This window comes from Stigmatopora argus, chromosome 3 (genome assembly GCF_051989625.1).
Source record: "Stigmatopora argus isolate UIUO_Sarg chromosome 3, RoL_Sarg_1.0, whole genome shotgun sequence".
Taxonomy (NCBI): Eukaryota; Metazoa; Chordata; class Actinopteri; order Syngnathiformes; family Syngnathidae; genus Stigmatopora; species Stigmatopora argus.
This window is the reverse complement of record NC_135389.1, coordinates 2,091,336-2,104,510: the sequence shown is the minus strand read 5'-3', so window position 1 is coordinate 2,104,510 and position 13,175 is coordinate 2,091,336. Positions and strand designations below refer to the sequence as shown.

The 13,175-nt window shown below is 44.9% G+C and overlaps 1 protein-coding gene across 14 annotated transcripts in view; it reads left to right on the top strand.

The window, feature by feature from the left end:
- The window catches only part of fanca (FA complementation group A), a 166,485-nt gene that overhangs the window by 40,801 nt on the left and 112,509 nt on the right, over positions 1-13,175 (top strand). For all 14 annotated transcript variants that reach the window (XR_013299496.1, XR_013299498.1, XR_013299497.1 and 11 more), the window contains 3 exons: positions 5,801-5,942; positions 6,170-6,303; positions 7,670-7,780. Coding sequence is in view for 8 of the 14 variants with exons in the window: in XM_077595441.1 (XP_077451567.1) it covers positions 5,801-5,942; positions 6,170-6,303; positions 7,670-7,780 (387 nt within the window). In the remaining 6 variants the exon portion in view is untranslated. The remainder of the gene's footprint in view (positions 1-5,800; positions 5,943-6,169; positions 6,304-7,669; positions 7,781-13,175) is intronic.

Here is a 13,175-nt window from a genome sequence, read left to right as displayed (position 1 = left end):
GAGAAGAAACCAGTGTACCCAGAGAAACAGTGAGGACCGACATGGGATCTAACCCACAACACTATGAGGCCGACGCGCTAACCACTCGGCTGCCGGAAAATGAGTTAAATAACATGACGATTGCGAGGTGTACTAAACCAATATTTTTCGATCTTTTTTTGAGCCAAGGCTTACTTTTGCTCTTCAATTTTTGTTTTAGGAGTATAGATATACATAAGTACCGTGTTGTGCTTCTAATGTCTTTTTTTCACTCTGACTGCAAATAACTTGCGTTTCTTTTCCCCCCCAAAACAACTTTTAATACTGTCATCCTTCGCCACTTCGCGGCTTCACTCTATTGCAGTATTCAAGTATCCAATTCTTACCTGTCTTAAGCTTGCCACTCAGAAAAATGACGAAAGACAGTTGACCGTCTTTTAACTCAGCTCCGAAGAAGAAAAATGGCAGGCACCGACCGGGTGGAGGCCGTCGCTCTTAACTGATAATAAAGCTCTCTGAACGAACTGGACGGCCGGGAGCCTCGGTGAGAGTGTATTTTTTTTCAGAAATGCGAGCCCTGGGCGACCTTAAGGTGGATACTGTCGTCATTATCCAAAAGTTGAGCCCTCTGGTTAGGCAGGACGGCCGGGAGCCCCTGTGAGGGTGAATTATTTCCGGAAATTATTGCACTGGGCGACCTCTCGGCTGATGCTGTCGCTCTTATCAGAAAATAGAGCCCTCTGAGCGGACAGGACGGCTGGGATTCTCGCGGCAGTGGAAGTAAGGAGGGAGTTTCCCAGAAATGTTTCTAAGTACAAGCTCCAGGATATTTTACGGCAGACGCCGTCGCCCTTATCCGAAAATAGAGCTATGTAGTTGGGTGAGACGGCTCGAGGCCGTGCTGGAGAAGAGTGGAAGTTGAATTTCCCTGTAAATGTGGGCACTGGGTGAACGCCATTGCCCTTATTAAAAAATAGAGTTCTCTGGGTGGTGGACTTTGTGAAATTGGCTAGAAATTTTGTCCCAGAGATTTATAACAACATGGTCATTGCCATTGAATATGGCAATCGTCCTGAGGGTGTCATGTCCTTTTACAAAAAAGAAACAGCCAGTCACAACTTGCCATCACCTTGTTCTTTGTGCGCCAAAAACCTCTCGCACAAGCTCCTCCTGCTGACCAAACGACAACTCTCGAATGTGACAAGGAAAGATTTACTTGACTTGGAATATGGCTCTCAATCACCTGCGCATAATCTTCACTTCACCTTAATCATAGTGCACAGGGTCTCTCATTGTCATTTTCTGGATTTAGATTAAGCAGAGAACTATTGTGAGAGGTGAGTAAAGTATTTAAAGTAATTACAGTAATACCTCGACATACGAGCAATTTGAGATACGAGGAAAATTTTGAGCAAATATTTATCTTGAGATACGAGACAAATTTTGATATATAAGCATACAGCGTTTGCGAGAGGCTGCTCATAAGAACATCATGGGCACTGCCTTTCTGGTCGCAATTCCCTCGTGTAATGGCTCTACGAGCACTGGGCGGAGCGTTGCATTTTTTCAGTGTTTTTTTCCCCGTTAGTCAGTGCGAATGGCGGAGCGATCACTAATACGAGAGGAGTATATACTACTTCTCGTTGGCAAGTGGTCGTGCGTTATCCTATTGTGAGGACATTTGTGTGCATAATTTTGGGAATATTTTGAAGGGAAGACAAAAGCAAACAACCCTTGGTTGTTTCCTTTTAACTGCATCTGAAAGTGAGGGTGGAGGCAGGGCAAATAGAACCAACCCGGGAGAAGAAAGGTATAAAAATTTAAAACAAAATTAGAATTAAGTTAAGTGCAAGGTTAGATTAAATTTATTTTTGAGTGTCTGCATCGTAATCCAACTACTGGCGAATTAGAACAAATAAAAATGTTTTTCCATTCCAATATCATGTTTTTTGGTGTTTTTTTCAGGGGGTTCGAACGAATTAATTTGTTTTTAGTTGATTTCTATGGGAAACGTTCGTTTGAGTTAGGAGTAAATCGAGATACGAGCTCAGTCCCGGAACGCATTAAGCTCGTATCTCGAGGTACCACTGTACGCATTTACATCATTGAGTAACGTTTAATATCTACACTTGATATTGTATGGACGCAAAAACATGGTATGGTAGAAACAATAGAGGTGATCCTACTTCGCAGTTTTTTTTATTATTGTGGCCATGTGTGGTCAACATTACTCGCGAAATTCAAGGGAATACTGTAAATTACGTTAACAGCCTATTTTGTCTGTTGTTTTCTATTTAATAATAATAACAAAAATGCTCCTTAAAGATGAAATTTATTCTACAGTCTGACTTCTAGCCCAAAAAATACGGTACAGTGGTACCTCGTCATACGACCGCTCGTCATACAATATTCTTACGACGGAAAATTCGATCGAATAATTCGCCCGTGATGCGATCAAAAATTTGTGATGCGACCAAGCCAGGTGGCCATGGCACTGTCTTTTTTGGATCTCTTTCGTGTATAACAATATCTACGAGCACCGAATGAGTTATTCGGACCAGGAAACGCACAACGCGCATGCGCGGGAAAAAGAGGGCTTTTTGGGTAATGAAGTATACTCGTGCACACAACGCCGTTAGGCAATGGCACTCTTTCTCAGAATAAAACTTCATTAGAACATCAGGGGCACTGGCTCGCAACTCCCCGCAATAGCATCCCCGGTAGCAACTCTATCATAGGCGCCGTTCAAAGCGGTTGCGACCACAGATGCTACAAGCTAAAAGGGAGCCACGAGCCAGCGCCCCCGATGCTCCCATGAGCAGCGAAGCGATCGCTGATAAAAGACTGCTTCTCGTTGGCATGTGGTCGTGCGTTATCCGATTGTGAGGACATTTGTGTGCATCATTTTCGGAATATTTTGAAGGGAATAATACAACAGCAAACAGCCCATCGATAGCGAACGTGAGGGTGGAGTGTTTGTTCCGTTTACGAGTGCGTTGTGGTGGAAAAAAACGAAGCCCCCCGCCCCTTTTGTGCGTCTCTCTCCCCTCGGCGAAATCCGCCCAATCTTAGTGAGATTAAACACATTTTATTACTATTAAACCACTACTTATGTGTTACTTTGTTAATAGATGGGGAATTAGAAGAAATAAAATATTTTTTTCCAATCCAATATCCTGTTTTTGGTGTTTTTTCAGAGGGTTGGAACGAATTAATTTGTTTTCCATTCATTTCAATGGGAAACATCCGCACGAGTTACGAGTTACGAGAACCTCGTCATACGATCTCAGTCTCGGAATGGATTACGATCGTATGTCGAGGTACCACTGTATTACTTTATACCTTTTGATTATTTTGTTGCTTTAGCCCTTATAACACTCATCCATTGATATTTATATTATTATTGCAGCTATTATTGTAGCTATTATTGCAGTTGTGTTTTGACAGCTTCATTAGCATTGCAGCAAAGAAAATGTTAAATAGAACCAAATTACACTACTCCCATCCATGGGTAAGTGCAAGTTTAATGATTTTGGCTTCATGATGAACAGTTCAGTGAATGGTTGAAGCTGATGGAGGGAAACATTTGAAACGTAAGGAAACTTTCAAACTTAAAACATTTGGTGTAAAGGCATTGCATTATGCAGTCAATCTGCAACGAATGTTCCGTATCAGGAGCCGAAACCTCAAAGACCAGGTGTGCGGGAGAGAGCTGTGAATAAATAGTGATAGGGGATCTTTCCCATACACCACCACTAGTGCCAGTGGTTATAAAACACTGCAATAAACAAATTTTCCAGTATTTGCCATACATTCACACTAACATTAAAAGAAACGCGAGCATAATGTATAGAGAAACATTTTTGCTGTAAGTAAACTGTTGACATGAGTGATGTTCATGATAATTCGGATGCACTTCAATTCAAATTTAAAAATATCCCAGCCACCTGTGGGCAGTAGGCGCCGGACACCCTAATTTGGTTGCCAGCCAATTGCAGGGCACAAGGACAGAACCGTTCACACTCACACCTTGGACCATTTTAGTGTTCAACAAGCCTACCATGGATGCTTTTGGATTGGATTGGATAACTTTATTCATCCCGTATTCGGGAAATTTCGTTGTTCCAGTGGCAAGAGGGTGAGGATGCAGGAATAGGAAAGGCATTTTAGACATAAATAGATAGGTAATAAGGAGGTCAAGAAATAAATACATGAATAAATATATAATTAAATAAGTGTGTTGCTTAGCACATATATACATACATACATACACATAAATGTACATGCATGCATACGGTAGGTCTTAACACACAGCCATTTTTTTGTTAAAGAGCCTGACAGCTGATGGGAGGAAGGATCTGCGGAAGCGCTCCTTCCTGCAATGAGGGTGCCGCAGTCTATTGCTAAAGGAGCTTCGGAGGGAATCCACAGACTCATGCAGGGGGTGGGAGGTGCTGTCCATGATGGACATCATCCTGGTCAGCATCCTCCGCTCTCCCACTTCCTCCACAGAGTCCAGAGGACAGCCCAGAACAGAGCTGGCCCTCCTGACCAGCTTATTCAGCCTGTTCCTGTCCCTCTCCGTGCTCCCGCATCCCCAACAAAGCACTGCATAAAACACTGTAGAGGCCACCACAGTGTCGTAGAAAGTCCTCAGCAGTGTCCTGCACACTCCAAAGGACCGTAGACTCCTCAGTAGGTAGAGGCGGCTCTGGCCCCTTTTGTACAGGGCATCTGTGTTTGTGGACCAGTCTAGTTTGTTGTTGAGGTGAACACCCAGGTACTTAAAATTATCCACGATTTCAATGTCTGTACCCTGGATGTTCACCTGAGTGGTCTGTTGAGGATTCCTCCGAAAATCGATGACCATTTCCTTTGTCTTACTGGTGTTGATGTAGAGGTGGTTTTGCCTACACCAGTCAACAAAGGCTGTGATGACTCCCCTGTACTCCAGGTCGTTCCCGTCCGTCACTCGTCCAACAATAGCGGTGTTGTCAGAGAACTTCTGGAGGTGGCAGGTGTCTGTATTATGTTTAAAGTCCGATGTGTAGAGGGAGAAGAGGAGTGGAGAGAGCACTGTGCCTTGTGGGGCCCCCGTGCTGCAAGCTACCACATCAGACGTACAGTCCTGGAGTCTCACATATTGTGGTCTGTCAGTGAGGAAGTCGATGATCCATGCGGCTAGGTGGTTCCTTACTCCAGCCTCTTCCAGTTTCCCTCTCAGTAGAACCGGCTGAATGGTGTTGAACGCACTGGAGAGGTCAAAAAACATCATTCTCAGCGTGCTTCCCGCGTTCTCCAGGTGTGAAATTTTGGGATGTGGGAAGAAACCGCAGTACTGAGATAATTTCATTGGACATTCATAACAATGATGGAATGCTCCGTCTGGAGCGTCGCCTCTTCTCCCAGCACTATCGTCCACTGCTCACAGCTGATCCCACGTTCATGACAGCGGAGGCACAGCTGAACGGCTCCAAAGTGGTCTAGGACTAGCACGAAGAAACCAAGCCACGCGACGGGTGGAGTTGAGTCACAAAGGGTCGCAAAAACAATTAAGCAAAAAGTACAAAGCAAAGTATATGGGAAAGCATTAAGAAATACTAAAATGCAATTAAAAAAAGATAGAAAAGCAGCAAAAACACAAAACGAGAAAGAGTGGATGAAGCTATCGCTCCCGGCTACCGCTTGAATGGTGCCATCTTAAAAAAAAAAGAATGGATCAATATGTGACAATATTCTAACGTTCCAGTGGCAATGTGGCCAGCGCTGTGAATCCCCTTAATGGCTTTATCTGTAGGTGCTTCTGTTTTTTTCTTTAAAGATGACTGTGATCTTCAGTGTGAAACAGCTGCTACAACACTTGCAACAGATTTTAGAAAGCCATGAAGTCAGCTGGAAACACGTATTGTGCTTCCTTTCAACTCTGTTGGTGTATAACCCTTCTGCACAGCACAATTTGAGAGGTATCACTTCAGTTTTTGTATAGAGGATGGTGATTTTTCTTTTCATGTGAAAAAGACATTGTATTACAAACTGAATACATGACAATAGATAACTAAGGAATCAAAAAATATTTAAGAAAAAAAATCTTAAATGTATATCTTAGTAATCAATAAATATCTCAGCCAAGTGAGAGCGAGAGATAGAATAAATATCTTTTATTATTTTTTTTCCCAACAATTCCTTTCAGAACTTCTGTCCGGATTGTTGACTTCTGCATTTGAACGTTACGACTTGGAGAGCATCATAACTGCATTCCTGTTGGCACGGCATGGAGCGCTTCATGGACCTTCCACCTTTCCTTCCTACAGTGACTGGTTCAAGGTTCAATTCTCTCCTGTTCTAACAATAATCAGAATTTTTTTCTTACCTGTCATGTTCAACTTCTTGGGCACACAGAATGATGAGCGGAAAGACAACACATTTTTCTTGTGCATCATAATGGGAAAAAACGTTTCACAATCTAAAAAACACAAAATATTTTTTCTCATCTCTAATAGAGGATTAAAAAAACAATCAAAGCCCATATTTCCCAACGGTAAATAAATTGCCGTTTGTATGTATATCTATCTATCTCTCGCTCTTGCCCTCTCTCTCCTCTCACCCTCTCTCCTCTCACCCTCTCTCCTCTCACCCTCTCTCCTCTCACCCTCTCTCCTCTCACCCTCTCTCCTCTCACCCTCTCTCCTCTCACCCTCTCTCCTCTCACCCTCTCTCCTCTCACCCTCTCTCCTCTCACCCTCTCTCCTCTCACCCTCTCTCCTCTCACCCTCTCTCCTCTCACCCTCTCTCCTCTCACCCTCTCTCCTCTCACCCTCTCTCCTCTCACCCTCTCTCCTCTCACCCTCTCTCCTCTCACCCTCTCTCCTCTCACCCTCTCTCCTCTCACCCTCTCTCCTCTCGCCCTCTGCTCTCGCTCTCGCCCCCTCGCCCTCTCTCTCCTCTCTCTCTCCTCTCTCTCTCCTCTCTATCTTCTCTCTTCTCTCTTCTCTCTTCTCTCCTCTCTCCCCTCTCCCCTCTCCCCTCTCCCCTCCTCTCTCCCTCTCTCCCCTCTCCCCTCCCCTCTCCCCTCTCCCCTCTCCCCTCTCCCCTCTCCCCTCTCCCCTCTCCCCTCTCCCCTCCCCTCTCCCCTCCCCTCTCCTCTCTCCCCTCCCCTCTCCCTCTCTCCTGCTCTCCCTCTCTCCTGCTCTCCCTCTCTCCTGCTCTCCCTCTCTCCCGCTCTCCCTCTCTCTTGCTCTCCCCTCTCGCGCTCTCTCTCGCGCTCTCTCTCGCGCTCTCTCTCGCACTCTCTCTCGCGCTCTCTCTCGCTCTCTCTCTCGCTCTCTCTCTCGCTCTCTCTCTCTCTCTCTCTCTTTCTCTCTCTCTCTCTCGCTCTCTCTCTCTCTCGCACATATATACGCACGTATATACGCACGTATATACGCATGTATATACGCACATATATACGCACATATATACGCACATATATACGCACAGAAGCAAATGGCGGAAGCAAATTAACGATTGAATGCTGGAAGGCTTCAAAGCCCCAAATAATTAACTCAACAGTCATTCGAATCTAATCACTACTATGTTTATAAGTGGTGTAAGAAAAGCTTAATGTTAAATGTGTGCACAATTATTCCCACAAGAATTTGGTCTTTTGCTCAAATTTGTTAGTCTTTTTGTTTGTTTGGTTCTCTCATGCCAGGAGTCTTTTGGCAGTGCCAGTTGTTTTCATTCTACCAGCAAAAAATCTCTGATGTTTCTACTTAAGTTTCTCTCCGACTTGGTTCCGTTTGAACCCCAACAGTACCTCAAGGTAAGCATGTTGAGTTCTACATGCACTAATCATTTATTGATACATACAGTCGTGTGAAAAAGTTAGGGCACCCCTAATCATTTTCAAGATTTTCCTTTATAAACCATTGTGTTACGTCTTTGACAAAATGTTGTGGTGAGGTAACGAGGAATAGGAACCAATCGCAGGGAAGCTGACGAGGACGAGGGAAGTAGTGCTCATACTAAAACTTTAATAACTTAGGCTGCGCCTCCCCACAAAGACAAGGTGGGCAGTCTTCGAAACTCCTACCTGAGCCTCACCGCCGGCCGCTAGAGGTGGTCCATTGCAGATGGCCAGCTGGGAATCCAGGTCGGAGTCATCGGAGAAGATGGCGCGGTTAAGGTCCTCCGGGGGCGTTTATCGAAGTCCGAATCGGCTGAGGGAATCACAGTTCGAGTCCGAATCTCCAGCCCACATATCAATTAGCTCATGACCGTCCGCACAATCAGAAAAATCTGAGTCCAAATACTGATAGCTGGGGTGATCAACAGGGGGCGATGGAGGCTGCGGATTCTCCCTCCATTGAGGAAATGAATAGCTGGAGTCCGAATCCAGATAACTAGGGCGATGGAATTCGGGTATTCTCTCCTAGTAGTAGCGAGTAGCCAGGAGCGACGGAGTGAGGGATGGTGCCAATAATCGGGGGAGTATGAGCTGGACTGCTGGCGTCGGTGAGAGCGCCGGTAGTTTCCCGCTGGGTCCGTGCTGGTCAGATCGTTCTGTTACGTCTTTGGCAAGACGTCGTGGCGAAAAAACAAGGAATAGGACACAATCTTAGGGAAGCAGGCGAGGACGAGGGAAGTAGTGCTCCTACCAAAACTTTAATGACATAGGCAGGATCTTAGAAAATAACAAAAACTTAGAAATCAAATCACAAAATCAAACCTGACTAGGGTAAACACGAGGAATCGAGGAACGAGGTATTACAGACACATGGCAAGGGAAATAAGGCAGACGATCCGACAAATGACATAACAATCAATGGGGTTTAAACACACTGAAATGTGTTGACGAGACAATTAGGAACACCTTGGAAACACACGAGAGAGCAGGCAGGGAATACACCAGGGGCGGAGAAACGACAGCTGAATACAATGGGCAATCACTCAGACAGTACACCAGGGGGGAAAAGCATTAAACCAAGCAACCCTAACATCGGAACAGCAATTTCACTTCAATGTATCATACAGCAGACAAACCCAGTTATATTTGAGAAGTGAAATGAAGTTTATAGGATTTAGAGAAAGTGTGCAATAATTACTTAAACAAAAGTAGGCAGGTCCATTAATTTGTGCACCTTTGTTGTTTTATTGATTTGAATACCTTTTGCACAAATTATTGGTACACACAATTTGTTTGTTAAGCTCATTTACCCTTGACCTACCTACACAGGTGAAGCGAATCATGAGAAAGGGTATGAATGGTGGCCAGTTACAAGCAATGTTCCCTCTAAGCTGCGCGCATGCGCAATTGCGCACTACTCTCGTCTTCTCCGCGCAGCAGCAATCATATGGCGCGCAGTATTTTTATATATATATATATATATATATATATATATATATATATATATATATATATATATATATATATATATATATATATATTTTACCCCTTTCCCCATGATGGCGCCGTTTAAGCGGCAGCCAGTGGCAGTAGCTCTGTCCACTCTTATGTTTTTCGTGTTTTACAGCATGTTTTACATGAAAAATTAGAGGGAACATTGACATGCACCTGCTTGTGGCAGGTGTGATACTGGTGTGCCCATAGTGAGCAATGATGATGTCGTGACCGGATGATTCGCCTAAAGACGTTTTGCCGACGGACGTTTGACAGACGGACAGGTCACCGAATGACCGTTCGTTCAAACAGCGTTTAATGATTAATACTAGTATTTGTTAGTTTTAATGATTAAATACAAATACTAGTATTTGTTAGTTTTAATGATTAAATACAAATACTAGTATTTGAATTTAATCATTAAACGCTGCTTTCAGCTGGATTTGACCGAATTTGAGAGCATTTTGAGCCGTTTGACGAATGGACGTATATGGACGTTTTTTTTGCCTCCATCACGACATCATCGCAACATTTTACCGAGGAATTCACTTCCCTGGGCTCGGTTCTAATTTTCCAAAGAGCTCCAGTATTTGTATTTAATCGTTAAACGTTGTTTTCGGCTGGATTTGACCGAATTTGAGAGCATTTTGAGCCGTTTGCCGAATGGACGTATATAGACGTTTTTTTGCCTCCATCGCGACATCATCGCGACATTTTACCGAGGAATTCACTTCCCTGGGCTTGGTTCTAATGTCCAAAGAGCTCCAGTATTTGTATTTAATCATTAAATGTTCTTTTAAGATGGATTTGACCCGATTGCTGTCATTTTACGGCTCGGTTCTGCTACATCTGCCCGCCCAAGAGTGCTTATTCCCGGGCTGCCATGCCCGCCCAAGAGTACTTATTCCTGGGCTGCCATTGACTAACATTGATTTTTACTGTAATTTGGGCTATGGCGGCGGGCCGGATTAAAAATCCTAACGGCCGTATATGGCCCGCGGGCCGAGGTTGAAAAACTTGTACACACACGATCCGGGGGCGGGGCGAGCGCGCGAATCCCGTTTCGGCGAATGAACGTTCAGCGGAACATCCATTCGGCGACCTGCCCGTCTGTCAAACGTCCGTCGGCGAAAAGTCTTTAGGCGAATCATCCGAGTACCGATGATGTCGCTCACACTGGTACTCAGTGCGCTCAGGGAGGTTGTCTTTCTGCCCAGACCAACGAAAAATTAGAGGGAACATTGGTTACAAGTTGTTCTCCTCTTTGCGTCTTCTCTAAAGAGTGCCAACGCGGTAGCCACAAAACAACTGTCAAATGACCCGACATGGTTGCACAAGGAATACATGGTTTAGCGCAGGGGTCTCAAACTCGCGGCCCGCGGGCCAACTGCGGCCCTCGGGACGATAATTTGCGGCCCCCGTCTTAATATGAAAGATTAATGTTCGTGCGGCCCGTAAGATTGATATGAATGACACTTGTTGTGTTCGGAGCTGAATGAACCAATCACGGTGAGGTATACGGCTCTGGAGGGCGGGACATCGGCCGGGCTGTCCAGTGCCTCACTCACTCATTCATTCCTCCAATCAGCTGGGCGGAGGAGAAGCCGTGAAGCCGATCACTCCGCTCGTCGCGCACACTCCTCCGCTGCTCTCAGCATACAACTGAATGAGGCGCTATGATCCGTGATCCAGCCTGTGTCAGTGTAGCCATCTTCGCGAGCGAAACGGAGAAACGGAGAGCGAAAGTGCGCATGCTCCACAAACCCGCGCGACTGAACGTGAAAGATCAACCCGAGACTCATTCCAAGTGGAAAAACATATTACAGAGCCCCAGAGATGTCTCTTTCAAAGCCTGGCGTGAAGAGAAAGGTCGTTGATGAGCACAGACAGTTTCAAGAAAAGTGGCTCTTGATGAGACCACAGACATCACAGACACTGCCCAGCTCGCAATATATATCCGTGGTGTTGATGACAATTTTAAAGTAATGGAGGAGTTGCTCACAGTAATTCCAATGCATGGCCAGACCACCACGAAGGAAATATTTCACCAGCTGTGTGATGCCATTAAGAATGCCAGTTTGCCATGGAAGAGCTTTGTTGGAATAACAACCGATGGAGCCCCATCAATGACAGGGAGGAAGAATGGACTGGTAGCACTTGTTAAAAAAAAACTGGAAGAGGAGAGTGTGGAGGAGGCCATAGCTCTGCACTGCATTATACATCAGCAGGCCCTTTGCAGCAGATGCCTGAAGTTTGACAATGTGATGTCTGTCGTTGTGAAATGCGTCAACCAAATCAGATCCAGGGGCTTAAAGCACAGAAGGTTCCGTGCTTTTTTAGAGGAAATGGAGTCAGAATATGGGGATGTGCTCTACTTCACTGAGGTACGTTGGCTCAGCAGGGGAAACGTTTTTGAGATTTTTTGAGTTGAGAGCAGAAGTAAAAGACTTCATGGAGATAGACGGGGTTGCTGTTCCTGTGCTAAGTGATCCCAAATGGCTCATGGACTTGGCTTTTCTTGTTGATATCACACATGAGCTTAATGTACTGAACAAGAAGCTACAAGGCCATGGGCAACTTGTCAGTGCTGCCTATGACAACGTGAGAGCATTCTGCACTAAACTTGTGTTATGGAAAGCCCAGCTTTCTCAGGCAAACCTTTGCCATTTCCCAGCATGCAAGGCTCTCGTGGATGCAGGCACACCATTCAGTGGTGAGAAGTATGTTGAGGCCATTTCGAAGCTACAGGAGGAATTTGATCACAGATTTGCAGACTTCAAGACACACAAAGCCAAATGGAGCTCATTGACCTGCAGTGCAACTCTGCACTCAAAGCCAAGTTCAGGGAGGTGAGAGAGTTGACCCCCAGCTTCCCTGAACTTTCCCGAATGTTCAAGCGGACCATGTGCCTTTTTGGGAGCACATACTTGTGTGAGAAGCTCTTCTCCACCCTGAACTTCAATAAGTCCAAGTACAGGTCCAGACTTACTGATGAGCATCTTCAAGCTCTACTGAGGGTCTCCACTGCTTCCTCCCTCAAGCCAAATGTGACTCAGCTATGCCAGGTCTCTAGCAGCAAGGAGTAGGCAAGAGAAGCCGTGTTCAGAATATTTCATATTCAATGTTCCATTCAAGTTCAGAAAGTTAAAGGTTAAAGATCTGTTAATACAGACATTTGAAACGGAATAAAAATAATTCATTTTCTCTACTTTGGCAGCCAGTGTATATCTCATTATTATTATTTTATTTTTGTATTACTGATTGATTGATTTTTTAATTCATCTTTAAGTTAATTTATCTAATTCATTATTTTTTGTAAAAAAATAAAGATATTTGATAACGTTGGAATGTTTTATCAGCGCTTTTCTTGTGGAAATCCTGATGCGGCCCAGTCTCACCCAGACTTGGCCTCTAGCGGCCCCCAGGTAAATTGAGTTTGAGACCCATGGTTTAGCGGAAGGATACTAAAAGCTAGCTCAGAGATTTCAGGTGTCAGTTTCTACTCTGAGAAAGAGATTGAGGACATAGAAGACCACTGGCACCGTTATAGTAAGGCCTGGAGTAGAAGGTCAAGAAAATAGAGGTGGAAGATGGTGAGAACAGTCAAACTCAACCAACAGACCAGCTCCAAAGACCTACGACTTGATCTTGGTGCACATGGTGTCACTGTGCATCATTCAACTATTCAGCACACTGCACAAGGAGATGCTGGGAGAGTAATGCGGCAGAAGCCTTTTCTGCGCACATGCCACAGAGTCGCTTGAGGTATGCTAAAGAACATTTGGACAAGCCACATTCATTTTGGAATAACGTGCTG